Source organism: Aedes aegypti, chromosome 2 (assembly GCF_002204515.2).
Source record: "Aedes aegypti strain LVP_AGWG chromosome 2, AaegL5.0 Primary Assembly, whole genome shotgun sequence".
Taxonomy (NCBI): domain Eukaryota; kingdom Metazoa; phylum Arthropoda; class Insecta; order Diptera; family Culicidae; genus Aedes; species Aedes aegypti.
This window is the reverse complement of record NC_035108.1, coordinates 96410109-96432640: the sequence shown is the minus strand read 5'-3', so window position 1 is coordinate 96432640 and position 22532 is coordinate 96410109. Positions and strand designations below refer to the sequence as shown.

General features: G+C 40.3%; 2 protein-coding genes across 4 annotated transcripts in view; one reads left to right on the top strand and one right to left on the bottom strand.

Annotated features, from left to right (window-relative positions):
* LOC110675803 (WD repeat, SAM and U-box domain-containing protein 1-like) overlaps positions 1–22532 on the bottom strand; it is a 57374-nt gene that overhangs the window by 17637 nt on the left and 17205 nt on the right. For all 3 annotated transcript variants that reach the window (XM_021841611.1, XM_021841609.1, XM_021841610.1), the window contains one exon: positions 14913–15027. In XM_021841611.1, the coding sequence (XP_021697303.1) occupies positions 14913–15027 (115 nt within the window). The remainder of the gene's footprint in view (positions 1–14912; positions 15028–22532) is intronic.
* On the top strand, positions 11962–14868 carry LOC5575897 (anaphase-promoting complex subunit 5). The gene is made up of 2 exons (XM_021841608.1): positions 11962–12548; positions 12961–14868. The coding sequence occupies exons 1-2, from the start codon at positions 12207–12209 to the stop codon at positions 14839–14841; spliced, it is 2223 nt and encodes a 740-aa protein (XP_021697300.1). The 5' UTR covers positions 11962–12206; the 3' UTR covers positions 14842–14868.

Genomic DNA, 22532 nt, shown 5'->3' with positions numbered 1-22532 from the left:
CTGGCATGAAGCCTCAAACCATCACGGAACTACTACCATATTTAGCAGTTTCACAAAGATTTTTCATTTTCAGGTCTTCATTCGGTTTCCGGCAAAAGACCTCAAAACAAATTTTCATGGGTTTTTCCAGAAATTCTGGGGAATTGCAGGGAATGCCATTGCAGTTATCAATTATTACCCTTCCATTTGAAGTTGCAAATCCACACATCGGGTGGAAAATGAATCTCACAAATTTTGTATATATGCACAACCAAATTTTCAATATCATCGGTCTTCTAAAACTCGAGATTTACTATTGCGATGTTTTGATGATAATTTTTAGAATGTGATAGAAGGGTGTCCGGCCATTTGGCCGAACAGTGATGTAAACATCGAGTTCTGCAACGAGTTACGTACAACATTTTTTGCAATTACGTAGAAGACCACTTGAGGGTATGATAAATTATATCGGAATGCATGCACCAATATTTTACAATTTCTGAAAAAAAAAGTTGTGTTATAATTCATTACGCAACTCAAAACAGTTGCGTAATGAGAAAGCGTTGCGTAATGAATCATTACAGCACTGGTTTCAGTTGCGTAATGACTATCCCCGCACTGCATACTTCAGTGCAGGAAAGTAGGCTGTTTCATGACAGATTGGCATGATGAAAAACAGCCTATCCAGCTTTTTACTCTAGCCATGCTATAAAATCTTTGACAGAAGCTGACCATCGCCGCTGAACTGAAACTTGAAAATAAATCCTTAGTAACCCATCACTCACTGAAATAATTTCCGTTGCTTTTCTGTCACTCAAACTTAAATCTAATTCCGATTTCCATAGATAATGCTTTAATCATTTTTGTTTTTTAGGTTTTATTTAGATCATGGTCGCTGCATTTGAGCTGCAGGCCAAATTATTGAAACAATATAGTACGGTACATCATTTCCGTAAATCGAATGAAAATCACTCAAAGGATTGTTATCTGGAAAATTGAGATATCTGCTACTGTCCAATTTCAACAAAATTTGTGAAATCATCTACCCAGAGTTAAAATCGTGCTCAATATTACGCCATCGAGTCTGCCGGCTCCAGCTTTGGATTCAAAGAAAATTCTTGCCATGAAATCGGTGAGAATGATGTCCAGGTTTGCAGAAGAAAAAGCAAAAGCAATGTCGATGGCGTCGCTGTCGGAACAACTTTTGCTGGCGGAGATAGGCGGGGCTATGAATGTCAATGCAAAAATGTATGCAATTTGACCAGGTCCGTCTCACTCGGGCTCAGATTGGGTACCACTTCTCGCATACTCTGAGATAACGCCCTAAAAGTTATTAGTAACTATGTGTGTAGCTAGTTATTTCTGAGCAAGTGAAGGAATAAACATCCAAACCAACATCACTGGTAGGTAGATAATGATCCTTTCTTCACCATAGAGTTGTTAAACAACGTGTAAATCCATTCAAATGCTCAGAAACAATGAGCTACACACATGGTTACCAATGGCTTTTAGGGCAGCCAGTTGACACCCCTATCTGATTCAATGGGCTCGCTTTGCGGCTAGCATTGAGCGGTTCCTAACAATGCTCGGTTCCCTTTGACAGTACAAAAAAAAAAAGAAAAGAAAAAAAATCGGTGTTTGTAAACAATTCTGGTATCACCAGCAGTCGAAGTAAATATGTTGGAAAAAAGTGGAAGCCATTTTGGAAGTTAGCACGTTGTTTTTTGCAAGTACGAAATAAATTGAAAAAAAACTCGTGAAAAACGGTCAAAAAAACTATTGTAGGAGCAGGAAAGAAAAAGTAGTAGTTCCTGGCAGTGAAGTAAGGTAGTGGTCACCAAAATGCCACCCGGTGAAGACCCTGGTGGAGGATTTAATCCGCAACACAGGACGGTCTACACGTACAACGACACGGACAGCGGGCCCTACCGAGTATTGGTAGAGCTCACGGACAATCAAGATGGAAACCTGGCAATCAACAAACTATCATTGGGCAAAATCCTGAGCAAGAAGACGGATTACAAGCAAAATGTAATCAACGTACGGCCACTCGGCCGGAAAAAGTTAATGGTACTGACGAAGACAGCACAAGCGGCCAACCAGTTGCAGGAAGATGACTCGCTGAAACAACAAAACTACACAGTGTACATCCCCAAGCACTTCCTCACGGTTTCCGGGGTAATCTCGGGAGTTCCAGTAGAAATGATGCCTGAAGAAATCCTCGCGAACATCAGCAGCACAGTCCCAATTTTGGGAGTGACCAGGCTGCACCGTTATGACAATGGGGTCAAGATACCTGCCACACGCATCGGAGTAACGTTTCGAAGCAAGCAGTTACCGAAGGAAGTAAGGATGTTCTGTTGTACCAATTCCGTACAACCATTCGTCAGCAAGGCAGTATTCTGTCAGAAATGCCTGAGGTACAATCATCGTACACAGAATTGCCGATCACGCCAGCGATGCGACAAATGCACCTTGTCGCACGATGAAGAAGGATACCAAGAATGCCAAAGATCGATCAAATGCCTACACTGCAAGACGGAAGGGAAACACCAAACTGGTGACTTCGGATGTCCAGAGAGAACATGACAGAACAACCTTAAAACAATTTTGTCAAAAACCAACCTGACAATGATGGAAGCAAGGGAAATCTACCCGATCTACACGGAGAACCAGTACGCACTGCTGGAGAACATTCAAGAATACCCAGCCCTACCAGAGTCCTACGCGAGTGTGAGCATGAACACGACGAGACCCAAACAGCAAAACAGCAAAGGAAGAGCACCCCAGTCCACCAAGCGAACATCAGAAGAAGTCAACATAGGAGAGATCGTCCCGGTCTACAACGACTCCAAGAAGCGGAAGAACCAGCAGGAGGAAAATGGCACAGCACTCTTCAATCGTTATCGTGTGAACGAGTTGGAGAAGCTACAATGGAAGATGCATCAAATGCAACAAAACTCCGGCCAAGCACAGCTGGGATTGGAGTCTACTTTCGAAGAAGCAAATGCAGATTGCTCGCAGGTAAGCCAGTCAGTTGTCACTACGGTCAATAATACAATAATAAGGAAAGATTATGATAAAAACAGAACAGTAAGAAGTTAGCCTATGAAAAAAGTTAACATATTTCAATGTAATATACAAAGTATCTCTAAGAATAAAAATGAACTAATACGAGTGTTAATACAAGATGAATACGAAATAGCGTTAATCTCGGAGAGTTGGACGAGAAAAGAGTTAGAGGATAGTAAATATAGAATACCAAACTATAATAACTACTATTGCTCTAGAGAGGACGGATATGGAGGGGCAATGGTGATTATACATAGATCGCTGAGAAGCAGACGCATCCAGTTGAAGAGTGGTAAGAACATTCAGGCAGTCGGACGATATGTTATAGACATGGATTTGGCCGTTGTATCCATATACGTATCTCCAGGAATCAGTCTAGTTGAATTCAAGGAAGGTGTACTGGAAATCATTCAAACGGTCAGTACAATCAAGAATTTCATCATTGGCGGAGACATGAATGCACACAGCAGACAGTGGGATTTGCATCATGCGGATAGTAAAGGAGAGGCTCTGTACCAAATCATCACGAACGAGAACATTATACTCTTGAACGACGGACAACCAACCTACATCCCAGCAGAGCTGAATAAAAGAGCATCGACCATAGATTTGGTCCTATGTTCTCCTTCCATCTATCAAGAAACGAATATGCAGATCCTGGATTACGGGATCGGAAGTAGGCATATGGCAATAAAAACGACTATCGCTAGTACCGTTCGAAGTACAGAGATCAAAATTATCAATAAGAAAAAAGTGATTGAAGGAGTAAGAGAATTGGATACAACAAAAATAGGCAGCTTGCGAGAACTACAAAACGAAACGAAAAAAATAATCAAAAATTGTAAGCAGAAGAACAGGTACCAGCCGAACTACTGGTGGAACACCGAAGTAGAGGAGGCTCGTAAAAAGTTCAACCGAACCGGAGACCTACACGACCTGATCGAGATGAGGAAGAGAGAGTGTATATTCAGCAACAAGAAGAAGCAACTTATGAAAGAGAAATTTCTCGAATTTGCAGCAGATATAGATCCTAGTACGAGTTCCCAAGTCTTATGGAAGAAAATTGGAACGCTCACGGGAAAGAGGAGAAAGTGCAGCAACACAACGGTACTTCAAGACAGAGAAATCGCGGAACGATTCTTGGAAAAACACTTTCCGAGAGGTGAGGAATATCCGGAACAACAAACCATGCCGATAACCGAAAACATCCTAGATTCAGTTAAATGGAACCAAATCCTGAATCGTAGGAAAAAAATATCCGCTCCTGGCATTGATGGAATAACATATGAAATGCTAAAGGAAATCAAACCGGACCTTCGAGATATGCTTATAACTGAGTTAAATGATATGTGGAGAACAGGACGAATTGATCAATCTTTAAAGATTATCAAGGTCGTGCCCATACCTAAACCGGGCCGTGATCCGGAAATAGTCGATAATCTGAGGCCAATTGCGATGCTCAACTGTACATTAAAAGTAATCAACACTGCCGTTCTCAACGAAATCGAAAACCACCTCAGTGACAGAAAAATCCTACCTGAAAATTCTTTCGGGTTTCGAAAACATAGATCGACTTCCACAGCATTAAGCTACATCACTAATCGAATAGCCAACATCAAACGGAGGAGAAAAATTGCTGCGATCGTGTTTATCGATCTGAGTAATGCGTATAACTCAGTTATAACTAGCACGCTAGAAGGAATTCTCCACAGGAACGGCATGCCTCCAGAGATTTGCGCCTGGATATATGCATTCTTGACAGACAGACAGGTACAAGTACAAACGGTATCAGGTACAGTAACACGCACGGTAAATGACGGATTACCCCAGGGCGATGTAATGTCACCTACACTATTCAACGTGTACACGATCACATTACATAACATACAGGTAGAAGGTGTAGAACTAGTGCAGTTCGCTGATGACTTTTCTATACTCATCGAAGGTGACTCGATAGAGATGGTGAATCATAGGGCACAAAAATTCGTTGACATGTTGTCAGTGAAGGCTAATGAATTGAACCTGAAGATAAACCCGGATAAAACGAAAGCCATGTTATTTCAAATGAACAACAAAACGCTAAACATCAAAATCAACAATATGGCAATTGAAACCGTAAATGTTCACCGGTATCTGGGTTTAAATTTCGACAGAAGTTTCAAATTCGGAGCACACATCAGAGAAATTAAAAAAGGCGCGATGGACAGAATGAACATGCTCAAAGTTATTAGCAGTAACAGACCAGGCGGTCACCCTCAAACCATGGGGATGATTTACAACGCTATAATACGTGGATACCTAGATTATGGATCTTCAGTGTATGCAAACGCCAGCAAGACAAACCTACAAGCATTGACTATCACCAACAATGCAGGTCTAAGAAAGGTTACAGGGTGTACCAAGACGACACCGATTAATACCCTATGTGCAATTGCTAGCCAGCCGCCGCTAGAATACAGAAGAGAACTAGTTGCGGCAAAGGAAATCACTAGACACGCTCAATTCGGATCTCCAGTCTGGAATCAACTTGAAAATATGAGATTGAACGATATTCAAGATAAGACAATGACCTACTTGGAAACAATCTTCCTCAAGTATAAGGATATTTTCGAACAGATATCAATGACGGTAACAGTGAAGGAAAATTTAAAAATAGAAGTTGAAACCGAGCTAGATAACATAAAATGTAGGAAAAAAACTACTTCAGACAGAGTATTGAAACAAGCAACCCTAGGATTATTGGCTAGCAAATACGAAAGATGCACTAAAATCTACACAGATGCCTCCAAAATGGAAGACAAATGCGGGATTGGCATTTATGATCAAACCAACAACTACCGAATCAATCTTAAATTGAAGAACACCGTTTGTAGCATGTCTGCAGAGTTGGAGGCCATGTATGTGGCACTTCAATATCTTGAAAGAAGACAAATCTATAATGCTGTAATACTCACCGACTCGAAGTCTGGATGCGAGCTGATAAAAAGCCAAATGGGAAGCAAGGAACAGGATGAAATCATCTACAACATAATCAGGAAGGCAGCAAGGATGACGACGCGAATACAGTGGATACCAGGCCATGTCAACGTACAGGGCAATGAAACGGCAGACGCGCTGGCCAAACTTGGTTTGGAGCAAGTTGAAGAAGCCTGCAACAAAATATTTCCTCATGATGCTGTAAACAGATGCAAAACTGCAATAATGGATGATGCGCAAATTTGGTACGTTAACTACACTCAGGAACTTGGAAAAGGACGAAAATTCTTCCAATATCAAACTGGCATCAACGAGAAACCCTGGTATCAAAACCTGCCTCTCTCCAACTCGGAAGTAAGAACGCTAAACAGATTGATCTCAGGACATGATTTCTCACCATACTGGTTGAGTATCATGCGGATCAAAGACGAGAGATACTGTGAAATATGCGATCAACTTAACACTTCTGAACACATCATTCTTAATTGTATTAACAGGGTGTCTACTCGTTTAGCAAAATGAAATTCCCTGATATTTCCAGGTTTTAAAAAAATAATTCCAGGTTCAAGAAATACTGTAATTTTATATGTCTAAAACAAATTAATGAACGGAACTTTCAAGTGCATCAGTATGTGTCTTCTTGAAAGTATTTTTTGTACAGATTATGTACCATTCATTTCCATCGGTCGTTTGGATAACTTAGACAGCTTCATGGGCGCTAAATTAAACTTTATTTGGATATGTGGCAATATATCTACAATCTAAATTAACACAAATAATTCGTAAAACTTTTGGATCCCGGATCCATTTTTTATGATAGAAACACGGATTATCAAGCCCCTGGGTAATCGCGTTCGACCGTATAACATTTGACTGTGGTAATATGATTAAATTATAAATGTTTGCATTTCATTCGAAAAAGTTCTAAATTAGTCATGATTGTTACGAAATTTCGAATTGTTGTTCAAGTTCCAGTTTACTTTTCGAATTTTTTTTTCTGAAGTTTAATATTTTCCAATAATTTAAAAAATGAATGAGTTTCTTTAAAATATGAAATATGAAAACAAGAAACCTCTTTCCAGGAAAAAAGAGATTAAAAAGTAATTAAAAAGAGACCGAAAAGAGACAAAACAGTAATCAAAAACCGAAACCTAACAGGAACCAGGACAAAATAGTTTAATCAGACCAGACATTTCTCTAAAAACATGTTTAAAACTTTTTTTTTTTTTTGGCGACATTACGACGACATACCAGCACATCTGGTATATGCCAGTAAAGGACAAACATTCATTGATGTATTACGACGACATTACGAAAGGGATGGATTCATATCTATATTTAAGAAATTCACTCTCCAAAAATTTTCCTAAGGAATTCCTCCAAAAATTTTGTTTTTTTTATATCTCAAAATAGAACCAAGATTTTTCCAAACATTATCACAAAAAATATCACAAGGCTTTCATCAGAAATTCCTTCAGATATATTTTGTGAAAAAACCCTTAGCCCTCGAGGATTTTATCCGGTGATTCTACAATTAGTGTTTTCTAACACATCCTCTAAGACTCCCGTTTAAACCATGTTGTAATATTCAACTAGAAACTTCTCCAGATGCCTCCAAGGATTTCTCAGGATTTTCTACAAAATTGTTCTTTAGAATTTTTATAAGATTTTGACTACAAATTTCTCTGAGGATACCTTCAGGATTGCGCCTAGGATTTCTTCTCGGAAATTCTTCTATTAATTCTAAGATATTTCTCAAGGAAGTTTTCAAAACCTTTTTCTCAAGCATTCTTCCAGGAGTTTTCACCAAGGAAATTTGAATGTAATTTCCCAGAAAGCTGAGAATTAAAAAAAAATCCTTGACGTAAATTTATGGGTATCTTCTGTTACAGTTACTTATGTAATTTCTTAGGCCACCCTTGATTAAAGAGGATTTTCAGGAAGACTTACTCTTGAAGAACTTTTAGAAGATTTCCAAGATTATTGCTACGATAATAAAAAAAAAAGAAGAAAAATCGTAATATCTCGCAGGATATTGCGCAGGATCTCCTGGAACACTGGACGAAATTACTAGAAAATTGTGTAGGAATAATCATTCCTACAGTCGAAGAATTTCATAGAAAAAAATGCTGTGGTGTTAAATTGTGTGGAACCTTAAAAGAACTTTTCAATATTCCATGAGGATTTTTTGAGAACTTCATTGAAAAATGTTTGGATGAACTCCAGTGATCCTTGGATGAAATGCTGGAGAAATTCCTAGAAAAAAACTCTAAAGAAACTTAATAATGAAACACAGTTCGAATTGAGGAAATTATTTGAAATGTTCTCAATATATTGACTCGAAAAAACCCCTCGAGGAGCTTTTGGATCTATTCTTTGGAATAACCGTAGACGAAATGGCGTTGAAAGTTTTCTTGGGAGAAATTCTATGGGAAACTTTGGATATCTCTTTGATTAACGACTGTAGAATTCGGTTGGATAGTTAGTGAAAAAATATCTGGAGGAAGTCCTAAGATAGTCTTTGTTCAAAGTACTGCCTGAGAAAAATTTCTAGAGGTATTAACGTTGAAATGTTCAAGGATTTCCTGAAGCAAATTATGGAGGAACTCCTGTAAGCATCCTATGAAAAAAAATGCTGAAGCAATTTCTTGAAGAATTCATAATAAAATCTTTGGAGAAACCACAAGGATATTTCCTGCGGCTGTTATCGACAAATACGAGAAGAAATTTTGCATCTCAGTTATCTGCAAGCAAGATAAGGAAAGAAAAGATACTTTAGATACTATTTTGGTTAAAATAGAGACTTCAGGCACCTTTTATCAAAAATAGAGCCTTTTAGAGACTTGCAAAAAAAAATGTAAGGTACTGTGGGGCAGGTGGGTAATGGATTTTGCATAGTTAGGATTCATCAAATTCTAGAGACCTTAAATTAAAACAAATGAGGTCGAGTATATTTTTTAGCTTGACTTCCACCAAATATAAGCAGTATACTGAAATTGATTTTTATGTAAAATTGAAGAAAAACATACAGAAACAGTTTTTGAAAAAAGTCTCCTTACTTTTCACGTGCCCCACCTGTGGTTGTTTATTGTTTTGGACAATAAATCCAAAAACTAACAGTTACATTCACGATTTCTATTACCTTTAACATTTGTTAAGGCGTCCCAATGAACAATAACATAAGTAACATGTATACAAAAAAAAATCTTGTTACTTGAATTTTCTTCTGTTCAGTTATTTTTGTTGAAATGATTCGACAACATTATAACTGCAACATTTCCAATGTTAGTTCTTACATCATGGGACAGCAATTGCATTTCTGCTCTGTAGATTTTCCACCGCTCGTTATTTGTTTTTAAGAAAATCGGATATGAATAACTCTTCTTAAGAAATCAAACGGAATCCGTCAATAAAGTATTTAGAAACTTTTTTATGTGGATACACCTATACCCCATTTTTATGTTTTGAACTAGCTTTACATAGACATTCCACGAGATTTCCGTGCGTACTCTTATATTGGAACTTCTCAATCAACGTCTTCCATTTAATCGGCTGTCCGAAGTAAACATATTAATATCGTAATATTTGGCAACCTTATTTTTAGAGATGTTCCATGATTTGGCCATGATAATAGCATTTAACGCTTTGAGTATAGTGTTTCTTGAATTATAAGCACGTTCTGTTGTTCTATGATAATTGCGAACCTTGTTACTTATAGCTACCTAGAGAGAAAACACAAATTCAATCTCTTATGAGAAACTTTTCACTTACTCCACGTGATTGGAAAATTGACGGTGTTTCAATTTAGTTATTTTTAGGTCTATGTCGAATTAATTCTAAAACTTTTTTTTATTGCAGTTTAAAATTGTCAGAGGGGACAACTCTGGTGGTACAGAATATTTTTTCCGTAACTTTTTTCCACTGAAAATATTAAAATAAGGTTGCACGCCGCTAACTTGTTACGGAGTACCAGTTAACAGGTTAACAATCTTTCGCTCTATTATGCACTAATGGTTGAAAAATCTCAGGAATCACTTACCTACCGTAATGTTCTGAATGGCCTCAACGGTTTACGCATGATTTTGAAACGGTAATTCATATATTCAGTATAATATACACATTATTTTCACTTACCCCATTTACCCACTTGCCCCGCGGTAACTTATATAAAAAGAAACCTGCTACCAGCCCTAGATATGTTAATCCTTTACCGAATAAATTTAGATATATTAAAAATATCAATCATGTTTTGATAAGCTGATGAAATTTCATACTCGAAAGAATTCTCACTGAACAGCTCATATAGTTTTTGGAGAGCGGCGCAGCCGAATTTTTTTCGAATGAAGATAGTTTTCTGGCAATTAATGATAGCTCTAGGTTATAACGCAAAAATCCTTTGTCGTGAACATATTCTATCATGAATTGCTGCTTCAAAATAATTTCCCTGATTGTGATCGAAATTCCCTGAGAATTCCAGGTTTTTTCCAGGTTGAATAAAATTCCCTGATAATTCCAGGTTTTCCAGGTTTTTCCAGGTAGTAGACACCCTGATTAAACACCTGCAACTCCGTGATAAACACAAGCTAGACGCTTTCTTTAAAATCCAAGATGTGTTCGAGACGAAAGATGTAAACACTCTAAAAAGGCTAACTAATTTCCTAAAAGAGCTTAAACTGCAAGTTTAAACCAACTGACCAAACATAAATCATAAAGTGACATAAAAACTGACTGGCGTTATAGCAACTTTTGCTGTGCCATAAATAGATGTGACAGATGTTGCATCGAAGGAGAAAGAAGAAGAAGAAGAAGTAAATATGTTTGTTTTCTCCGTTTTCTCTACTATAAAACGTGAAATCTTACTAAAGTGAATCAATAATTAAAACTTTGGGTGAGTTGGAACCTGGTTTAATTCAATAAAAGTGTACTGTGCGTCATTCAGCATTGAAAATGGATCGTATTTTGCTCATCTAGATTGGCTAGGAACAGGATGAATTTGAGAAGCGAACAGACAACCTGCTCCGCTTCGCTTCCAGAGCATGTTCCGGAGCTAGAACCGCCGCTACCTGCCCACCACTGAACATCAAAAACAGTCCCCACACAACAAGAACACTGCCATCGTCTGAAAAACAAGAACTGCGAAGAGCCGCGAATCCTACGGAGCGACAATCAAGCTTTGGCCTACATCATGCTGCTTCATTGGACCAGGTCTGAAGCAGCTTGGATTGCTCCGATTGCCAGCAAAGTTGAGAATAATGCTCAGTCGTAGCAACTGAACTCACAGGATTTTCTCAGGGCGAGATCATAAGTTATGCGAGACTTCTAGTACTGCATTTGGTCCCTATCCCTCGGTAGTGCAAAAGGTACCCAAGTTTGACACATCGCAGTACACTTTTCACGGCATTCTAGATTACCTTATGAGCCATAAAATTTTTGGCAACTGCAAGGGACATGGAGGTCTTTAATTTGTCTTTGGTTTGACACTTATGTACCCAAAATGTTTCTGAGCGAGAACAAAGGGAACACCAGCGATATTACATGGGAAAAAATTCTGTAGTAAAAACTACTATTTTAGCTGACTACGCCCATTCTTAAAACTACCATGGGATTTCATGGCATTTTACCATGTTTACGGTACAGCCCACCACATTACTGGTACATTCGACAGAAATAATTTCCTCCAATCTGATTTCGACTACAGACATGGTAAAATCAATTGCATTTCTGGTCTGCTGAAAATTGCCGGTGCGAGCGCTTAAGTTAACCCCGTAAAATGGTAATTTTTACCGCACAATTTTTTTGCGTGTAATCTTCTCTGCTTTATTATTTATATTGTTTTTTGCATCACCCTATTCGTCTTTCATCAACCCCCGTCATTTGTATTAGTGTTTGTGAAACCACTCGTGGGTGAGCTTTTCCACCCCTCAAAAAAAAGCTCAAAACGCTCGAGCGTTTCGAAACCGGCGAGACGTCAAAATCAAACCGATCAAAACAAACAAACGGAACGGTCACAAACGAGTGTAGTTCCTAAATAATTTGAATTAGAAACTAGTTTTTCTCAAGTTTTTATCGATATTATAGTGCTAACTGTGTTATCAATCGATATTTTAATGCATTATTAATGCCCAAGTAGCTGGCCGTTGTTTGCGTCGACAAAGAAGCAGTAAAATCTGTCGGCAACGATGAGTGCAAAGAAGGAACCCGAAACAATTGGCTTCTGGCTGCCGAACCAGAGCGGCAGCACTCCGAAGATGGACATTCTGACGCCGCACAAGTTGGCCGTGGTGTTCCTGATCCAGGAGTATCTCTCGCTGAAAAAGACCGCCGAAGACACGCCGCAGCTGGAATTCACTGCGCGGGACAGACGGAAGTTCTGCATGCTGTTGTTGAAGCTGATCCAGTATCCGGACATGGCGTACAAGGATCTGTATGGTTTGCTGACCTCGCCGGTTTATGGAATCCACCGGGCCCACTTGGAAGAGTTTGAAAAGCTGATGAAAATGCTGAAGACCGTGGGAATCGAGGTGAGTGGAATAACTATTAATGAATAAACTATTCATTGGCTGGTTGCTACAGTGACTCTATTTGATATTCGTACAGGGCGCTGTTCACATAGTTGGTCGAAAACTAACAAATTATGTATCAAATTTAAAATATTTTTTCAATAATGAAAATCATAGGTGTTGTCTATTATTTCACGGTCATTAGTGGTTTGAAATAATGGATAAGTACCTATTGATTATGTGTCTAAAATTTATCCTATTCCATATTTGTACATCTATCAAACTTCAAACATACAACTCTTAAAACTGAAATTTTATGCTCTTTTGGATTTCTTATTTCCTTCATAACGATATTCATATGTATTAAAGTACATTTGGACAGTAAGGTGAGTGGGATTTAGAAACGTTTCCCAACATTTGCTTTTACTTTCAGATTTTGTTCGACTTGTACACCGTGATAGAGAAACTAATCACAGATAATGCGAGCAGCTACCAAATCGGAATCGTTGGCTTATACTTGCGCCGCGTGTTCGTCACATTGGACAAAATGAACTTCCCGGAATTTATGGCCCTGTACAAAAATTCGGTTGCCTACTACGAAAAAGGCGTTAGAGCGGTGCAGATATCGAGCAGTGCTTTCTCGAACAGCGAGAGCTTCATGAAACTGGAAGCGCAGACAGTCTACAAGGACAGAAATTCCAGTTCCAAATGGTCAACAAAACAGGCGGAACTGTTCGTTGCCCAGCAGAGCACTCTGCTGCAGAGTAATGAGATGGATGCGTTGAAGCCAAAGGAAATGCAAACCAGGTTGAATGAGATTGTTCATGACCATCCGTTGTATTCGCAGGCGTATTTCCTGAGCTATTTGAACAGCGTTCGAGTGAGAGATTTCTTCAATGCTGTTGATGCATTACATCGGTCGTTCGATAGAAATACTCTGAACTCGATGGCCCTTGCTCAGGATAACAAAGAATATCAGTATTCTGCGTTGAATTTAGCAATCTTACATGCTCAGTTCAACCACAATGAAGAAGCACTTGCAAGTCTTAAAGAGTGTATCATGCTGGCTCAGGAGAACAGCGATAAGATCTGCCTGCAGTTAGCACATGCCTGGCTCTGCCTTCTGGACTCCAGTAAGCCCCATTTTTCTGAAAAGAACATCGCTAACAAGGAACTTATTACGCTGGTACATTCCATTTCTCTCGGAATTCAATCGCTGGTGAAATCATCTGCTGCTACCGGTTACACACCGGCTAAATTGTTCGAGGTATTGCTGAAAAGCGATATCCTCAACTGCCAAACTTCCATGATAGACCTGATCGCCAACGGAATTGCGGAAAGGGCCGCCCTATGGGCTATGTACGGCAAAAACGAAGTATCCTCGCTCTGTTCGCAGTTGTTGCTCAACTCGGATCTGAAATCATTGGGTAAAACCTACAATGGCGAAGGAATTTGCCAAGCTCTCTGCTCGTTGATCATTTGGTTAGCGCTTCAAGGCGAGTTTCATTTAGCTCTGATTGTTCTGAAGCACACCAGAGAGCGATTCCCGCGGTATCCGCTGTCGAAATCGTGGATGACCGTCGACCATTTCATCAGTTCGATGCAGGCCATTTTCCGAGCAGAGTGGACTGACGCCAGCAATGCGTGTTACCAACTTTACACCTTGGACAAACATCTGTCTCTTCTGCAGCGAGCCCGCTTAGCGCTGGCTCGACTCAACGTCAAGTCCGCTGACTTGCTACTTCGTAAATTGCTCGACGACGACACGATAGAGCCTCTCACCCGAACCAGGGCCCTTCTGCTAACCGCACACCTGCTCACTCTTACCCCTGCCACAACCAAAATGGAGGTGGTCAACGTCCTGAACGAGGCCCTGGCCATCGCCAACAAAAACTACCTAGACTACGAAAAGGCCCTCATCGAAATGCATTTCGCACACGTTCTCCTGACGATGAAACTCCCGCACCAGGCACTGAAATCCGTCCGAACTTGCCTGGAGAACATCCTGGCCAATGGTGGCATCTACGACAAGGCCAAGGTCCTGTTTCTGTTCGTGAAATGTATCCTCGCCGTGGAGCAAAGCCCCGCCAACAAAATTGCCAAAATCGGCAAATGTGTCCCCATGCTGGAGCAGGCCGTCGAGCACTTCCAAAAGTTGGAGTGCTACGTCAAGGTGAAGGATGTGTATATTTTCCTCGCCACGTTCTACAACGATATGGAGATGCCCGAGGAACGCAACAAGTACGCGTACAAGTACCGGCAAATCGAGGAGCAGTACCCGACGGCACGTGAGTATTTGGATTTGTTCTTCTAATACAGTAATTGAAGTTGTTGAATAAGACGCCTCCAATGTCCCGGTTATTTGGTCCGAAATCCATTTCTTACCTTGGGTGAAACGCGTACGCTCGTCACTCCGTACTTGTGGCCCAGGAGCGGTGAGAACGGTTCCTCGCAAAATCCATTACCTGCCACCCAACGCCAGACGCGAACCGTTTTGTCGCTGGAAGATAGTAAAAAATGAGATGGATTTAAATTACACCTTTGCATAGACTTCTTCTTCTTCTTTTGTGGCGTTACGTCCCAACTGGGACAAAGCTTGCATCTCAGCTTAGTGTTCTGATGAACACTTTCACAGTTATTAGCTGAGAGCTTTCTTTGTCGATTGACCATGTTTTTTCATGTGTATATTGTTTGGTAGGTATGACTATATTTTATGCCCTGGGAGGTCTAGAAAATTTCCTTTACCAAAAGATCCTCAACCGGTGGGATTCGAACAACCCTCAGCTTGGTCTTGTTCAATAGCTGCGCGTTTACAGCTGGCTATCTGCTGCCTTGGATAGACTATTGTGTCCAAATTGTTTTCCCATTATGGCCTGCACAAACATTTTGGAGGAGTTCTTAAAACATTGGATGAACTTATAAGGAAAATACCGGAAGTTAATTTGAAAAATTATCACGAAGTAATGAGTGTAAGAATCGTTTTGTCCCGAGTTCGTCGGAAATCAATGGAAGTTTAGAGCAACCATGGGAAATAGAAGATTAAAAGCCAATGAAGCGATTCATTCTTGGCAATAATGGTTCATAATAAGATCGTATGGTTAGGAGGGGTCCCGTAGCCTCGAGGTTACGCTTTCGCTTTGTAAGCGGAAGGTCATGGGTTCGATTCTCAATCCTCCCTCACAAAAAAACTCCGTCCAGTCACCAGAAGACGCCGCACGAAGGACCGTGTATTGGGGAAACACATCCATCCTCCTTCAGTATCAGATGGTGACTGAGACAAACTGACTTTCTTTGTAGGCTGTTGCCTCACACGACACGGAAACATGGCAAAATGAACCACCGCACACCAATGGACTACGGCTATATGGATATGGATTGGACCAACGGCAGCTCTCTCCTCTACCTGCTCGGTATGAGAGAGATAGCAATAAGGATATAAATAGATTCTGTAAGATGATATGATAATCGGCAAGGGGGTCTGTAGCCTTGAGGTTACGCTTTCGCTTCATAAGCGGAAGGTCATGGGTTCGATTCCCAGCCCCTCCACAAAAAAAACCGTCCAGCCACCAGAAGACGCCTCACGGAGGACCGTGCTTTGGGGAGCACATCCATCCTCCGTCAGTATCAGATGGTGACTGAGACAAACTGACCCTCTTCGCAGGCAGCTAGCCTCACTAACAACAGAGCTCTCTCCTACCTGCTCGGTGTGAGAGTAGAAGAGTAGGAGAGAGTGAAAAATAAGATGTAAATAGATCTGTATCGGTAAAGAAGAAGCTACAGATCAACTGATTCCGGCACAGTAGTGCCAACGAGCACAGAGTGCCTTAAAAAAAAATGATAATCGGCATTGTAGTGACCAAACGCACGGAGTGCTACAAAAAAAAAAGATCGTATGGTTTTTATAAAGAGATTTTTTCTGAAGTATTGCATAAGAACGATCGTATGGAAATATTTAGCGAAGTATCCTCAGTGTACAAAATTTGGTGGGGATTGCTCATCAAACTTCCCGGTCCGCCTCATAGTTACATACTATTTGGTGCTGGGTGTAGTTCTTGTTTTTCCAGCTGTATTGAAAAGCACACAATCGGATCTTTCTTTAGCAGAAAAGAACCGAAATGTCTATCGACGACCGGTGATTGCTAGCAGATATAGTGGAGAGCTTGTCTTGAAACGTTCATCACTTCAAGCTAGTGGAAAAACTGAATACACTGATTGCCTGTCGATCAGAGCCGAACTAGGCATAGGAGTGACTCCAAGCAACAGCACCAAAATTTGGTAAATTTTTGACGTAGAAGTACGTCTCTCTTCTCTATACAGGAGTGAAATTGGAATTTCAAAACCAAGAGCGTTACGTTGGCATGAAATATTTTAAACGTTAATAACTTTTCGCTGGCTTAACGAAATTTCTTGATTAGCATCTCAATCGAAAACCAAGACATCAAAGCTTCATGTCGTTTACTTACTGAATCCCACATACCTGTCCAAATAGTTTAATAACTGTTTTAAAAGAGAACGTTGATTTCAAGCAAATCTATAAATAGGGGTGGCTAGAGAAAATTTGACGTCATTTGCTTTTCACTCTCCGATTGGCTCGCATCTCAGCAGGCGACAGATCGGCTTGTTCTGACCGGGCGTGCTTCACAGGCACAGACATCGATAGCGAAGGACGCCCCCGTTTGTCTTGCTTCGCTCAAATCAAACTGTCGAGCGAGCGAGAGAAGATGCCGTCCGAAGCTAAAGCCATCACCGCTGCCGCCGCCTAGAAGAAGAAGAGGAAGCAGTCCACAGGTGAAATTGCGGTCGAACTGTGAACACGGTCGGGCGAGTCATTCTCGCTTTGTGGTTCACCGCTTGTTTGCGTTCACCCAGCCATCGTCATCGCCGCCGCAAATTTCATCGGCCGAGGAGCTGTTGACCCGCGCTTCGAAATTTCGACTCGTGATGAAATCATCATTGGTGGTCAAGAAGCAATCCCGTTAGGAGCAAATACCAGAAGCCCCCTGAGTTTTGCTGGTCCGAGCCGTTATTCGTAACAACATCGAAGCTAACAAAACCATCGGTTCTTTTCAGAGCCATCAAATTTGTGGAAAAGAGTTAAAAGAGAAATATTTCCGACTTTATTTATAACTTCTAGTATTCCTAAATCAATTTCACGGCCTCATACAAAATTTCATTTGTAGTGAATAATTTATGACTCAACCATTTGAGATTGTACTCGTGGACGCTGCTGCAGTGCCGTCGGGGTGAGTGCTCAACATTTCACAACGATTGCAAAATAGAGTGGCTTTTCCAACAGCGCCTTTTATGTTCCATATTTTATGGGAACACTTTGATTAGGAAAATTATCCCATGTGACAAAATTGCGACATATTTAGAATGCTTTTGAAAAGACATTCTCATTGAACAATTGTAATAATTTTAGCACCCATGGATCAGAAATTTACCGTCATAATAAAGAACACTATTAATTATCAATAGCTCGTTTTGAATATTTAGGGAATGCCAATCATTCCAACAATTCATGCTCGACCAATTTCTCACGCATTAGTATTCTCCGCAATTTTCAAGTAATTCCAAGCAAAACACATTATTGGCACATACTCATTTCCCAGATTGGTTGATCAGAAAGCGAAGAGCACAAAAGGGAGGAGCATCATCTGCTATTCCAAGGTTATAAAACATGCTGCCTTCGTTGGATTCAGTTTCATTCCATTTCCGCTTTTGAGCTGGTAAGAGCTTAGCGAGAAGTACCTCGCTGCTAGAAGCCTGCTGAGCTGTTAATCCAGAATCTGGTTTGTGAAATCGCTCAAGATTTCAAGATTGAGCTACGTTTCCAGATTTCAACTAAATCCCTGTGTACGCTACTCTGTTGCTGTTGTGTACCCATGAAATATTAAGCTTGTTTGTCGAATAAACAGAGAACTTATTCACATCTTCTTCTTCTTCTTCTTGGCATCAACGTCCTCACTGGGACAGAGCCTGCTTCTCAGCTTAGTGTTCTTATGACACTTCCACAGTTATTAACTGAGAGCTTTCTTTGCCAAGGTTTCCATTTTTGCATTCGTATATCGTGTGGCAGGTACGATTATACACTATGCCCAGGGAAGTCAAGAAAATTTCTATTACGAAAAGATCCTGGACCGACCGGGAATCGAACCCAGCATGGCTTTGCTTTGTAGCCGCGGACTCTAACCACTCGGCTAAGGAAGGCCCCAACTTATTCGCATGCATTTGCAACTTTTTCGATTTTCCATACAAAATGACCAACTTTGGTAAGTTAGATCTCAGTTATTTATGGAAATATTTTCGAATGAAACATTCACAGAACATCAGATGTAACTTGAATTTTAACATATATTTTTGAAAATTTTTCCAATCACAAGTTTATAAGTAATAACGGTTTGACTAAACTGTAATTTTCGACGAAAAATTCAAAACTTTTTATCTTAAAATCTGATAGCCTTACACAAAAACTGTCTTCAGCAAACTTATTCATCTCGTCAAAATCTACAACTTTTCTGAAGATACCATGAAGCTATTCCTTCAATATGTTTAGTTATGTCAATCATAAAAAATCGTCAAAAAATTCACTTTTGTCAAACCGTTACTGCTTTTCAACGTGTGATTTTAAAAATCACTCAAAAACATATGTTAAAATTTAAGTTATTTCTGATATTCTGTTAAAATTTCATTCAAATCAGTCCATAAATAACTGAGATATAGTTTATCAAAGTTAGTCACTTTGCATGAAAAATCAAAAGAGTTGCAGTTTTTATTTCTCAGCGAAGAATCACACCATCAACAAAAATAGCGCGAAAGCAATAACCAATCGCGTGCGAGTAGCGAACGGAGTGACGAAACAACCAAGCGAGAGCCCCACCACTCGCCATCGGTGAACGAAGCTCGAGCAAATAAAACCACTGGTTGTTCTGCTCCCAGCTCATTCACAAATCGAACGGCATAACGAACGGATCAAGCAGCGGAGCAGCAAAGAAGAGCGCGTGAAAGCCACAGCAGTGTGCGAGTAGCGAACGGAACCAGAGAGCGAAAGCAACAACTGAAAATCATTCAGTGGACGGATTAGTAGTCAGCGCCAACCGGCGACCTGTTGGAAAGTAACGCCAGCAAAATATACACCATCTGCCTCTCCTTACCATTCATATTCTTGTACTTGATGAATTCAATGAAATGGTTTGGTTTGGCGATGGAGCAAAGAGTTATTAAGGATGATTTTACTTAACAAAGAGTTGTTGATAAATATTCCAATCAATAAGAGTTGTTTTGAAAAAGTTCACTTTTAGCAGACTTTTCCTCGGAAAATTTCTGCTTTACCAAAGAGTTGTTAATGAAATTCCTGCAGCAAAGGGTCGAGTTTTTCCCCACGAATATTTCCAGCCAGGGCCAGTCATGGAGGACAATCCATCCCGAGCATCACGGCCCCCGCTTCTAAAATTCTCGAGTACGGAAATTGGAAAATTAATACATAATGCTCATCTTGTACATCCCTTGCCAAGACATCAATTTCATATAGCCTATTTCTCAGATTAACGCAATAGACTAACATGTAGAAAAATTTCAGATCAATAGTTGCTTATTACAATTGGTCAGGAAACAGTTTATTGAACAGTATTTAAAATCTGTCGCAATTTTAATACATTTTCCAATTTAATACTCGAGAATTTAGGAAGTGTTCCCCCATTATATGATAAATCAAAGATGCTGTTAGAAATACCATACAATGCTGAGTAGCATGATGTTATTACGGTCCGACGGCGCTGCAGTGGTAAATTCTCAAATTCATGTAATTATGTGGGGTAAATTATGTGAACCAAATTGTAGTATACCGCGATATTTAGACCATTATAGATAAATCAGTAAATATCATCCAATAAACCGTTTTATGAACGTATGTTGGCCCTGAAAAGGGCCGATTAGCTTGGATGCTGTGACCACGAGTTTACCACGAGGCGAAATCTAGAAGCGCGGATCGGTCAACCTAGAAATCTTGAGCGATTTCACAGACCAGATGCTGGATTGGCAGCTTGAAGAATGACAGCTCAGCAGATTTCTAGCAGCGAGGTACTTCTCGCTGAGCAAGTTCGGAGGAGCTCTTACCAGCTCGAAAGCGGAATTAGAATGAAGCTGAATCCGACGAAGGAAGCATGTTTTATAACCTCAGAATAGCAGATGATGCTCCTCCCTTTTGTGCTCTTCGCTTTCTGATTGACCAATCTGGGAAATGGGTATGTGCCAATAATGTGTTGGGCTTAGAATTACTTGAAAATTGCGGAGAATGCTAATGCGTGAGAAATTGGTCGAACATGAATTGCTGGAAGGGTTGACATTAACTAAATATTCAATAAGAGATATTGATAATCAATAGTTTTCTTTATTATGACGGTAAATTTCTGATCCATGGGTGCCAAAATTATTACAATTGTTCAATGAAAATGTCTTTTCAAAAGCATTCTTAATATGTCACAATTTTGTTACATGTGATAATTTTGCTGATCCCTATATTTTGTGTTCCCACAAAATATGGAACATCAAAGACGCTGTTGGAAATGCCACTCTATTTTACCATTGTTGTGGAATGCTGAGCACTCACCCCGATGGCACTGCAGCAGCGTCCGCGATTACAGTCTCAAAATGTTGAGTCATAAATTATTCATGACAAATGAAATTTTGTATGAAGCTGTGAAATTGATTTAGGAATATAAGAAGTCATATATAAAGTCGGAAATATTTCTCTTTTAACTCTTTTCTACTAATTTGATGGCCCTGAAAAGGGCCGATGGCTTTGTTAGCTTTGATGCTCTTACAGATAAATAACACTGCGGGATGTTATCAGTTGATTGCCATGGTCAAACGGGGAATCCTCAACTCAAATGTATAAATTTGAGCAAGTTATTTGCTTATACGACGAACCGAAAGTTTCGTGGCATGGATGGCGCACAACAGTAACAGGTAGTGAATCACCGGGCTTAAGTCGAAATCTGATGATGGCGGCGATGACGTTGGCTGGGTGAACGCAAACAAGCGGTGAAGCACAAAGCGAGAATGACTTGCCCGACCGTGTTCACAGTTCGACCGCAAATTTTCCTGTGGACTGCTTCATATTCTTCTTCTTCTTGGCGGCGGCAGCGGTGATGACTTTGGCTTCGGACGGCTTCTTCTCTCACTCGCTTGACAGTTTGATTTTAGCGAAGCAAGACAAACGGGGAGGTCCCTCGCTGTCGATGTCTGTGCCTGAGAAGCACGCCCGGTCAGAGCAAGACGATCTGTTGCCTGCTGAGATGCGATCGAAGCGGAGAATTGAAAGCAAATGACGTCAAATTTTCTCTAGCACCACTATTTATAGATTTGCTTGAAATCAACGTTCTCTTTTAAAACAGTTATTAAACTATTTGGACAGGTATGTGGGATTCAGTAAGTAAACGACATGACCCTTTGATGTCTTGTCTTTCAATTGAGGTGCCATTCAAGGAATTTCGTTAAACCAGCAAACAGTTATAAGAGTTCAAAATATTGGTTTGTCGCGGGTTACTTCACTGCAAGGACTATTTTTGACAAACTCTACCAATTCTTCCCAGTTCCATCACGCCAAAGGCAGCAATTCCAAGGGTTGACTTGAGGAATGAGCTGCAGCGCTTAGGCAATCATCGATTAGTGACGCTTTGAGACGAACTGCGTGAAATACTGGATCATAGCGGCCAAGCCTGCATATTGATGAGTATCAATGTACAGAGCCTAAATGCTCATGCAATGGATATTGCTACAGACCAAAGCACTGGACCGATTCAATCGATTATCACGATCGAAGCACCCGAGCTATCAAACATCTAATCTACTGGAGGAGTTTGGTGAACTACAGCTGGAGCCAGAAACCGATCACCCAACCAAGCAACACAAGGAAGCAACGACCAAACAAACAAATTTAATCATCTGGCATTATTTCTGGAACACCATACACTGGTTCTCGAAACCACAGAACGACAAATGGTT

Coding starts and splice junctions, on each gene's coding strand:
- LOC5575897 (XM_021841608.1), top strand. CDS start 12,207: ATGAGTGCAAAGAAGGAACCCGAAACAATTGGCTTCTGGCTGCCGAAC. Junction 12,549..12,960: donor TGAAGACCGTGGGAATCGAG/GTGAGTGGAATA, acceptor TTTTACTTTCAG/ATTTTGTTCGACTTGTACAC.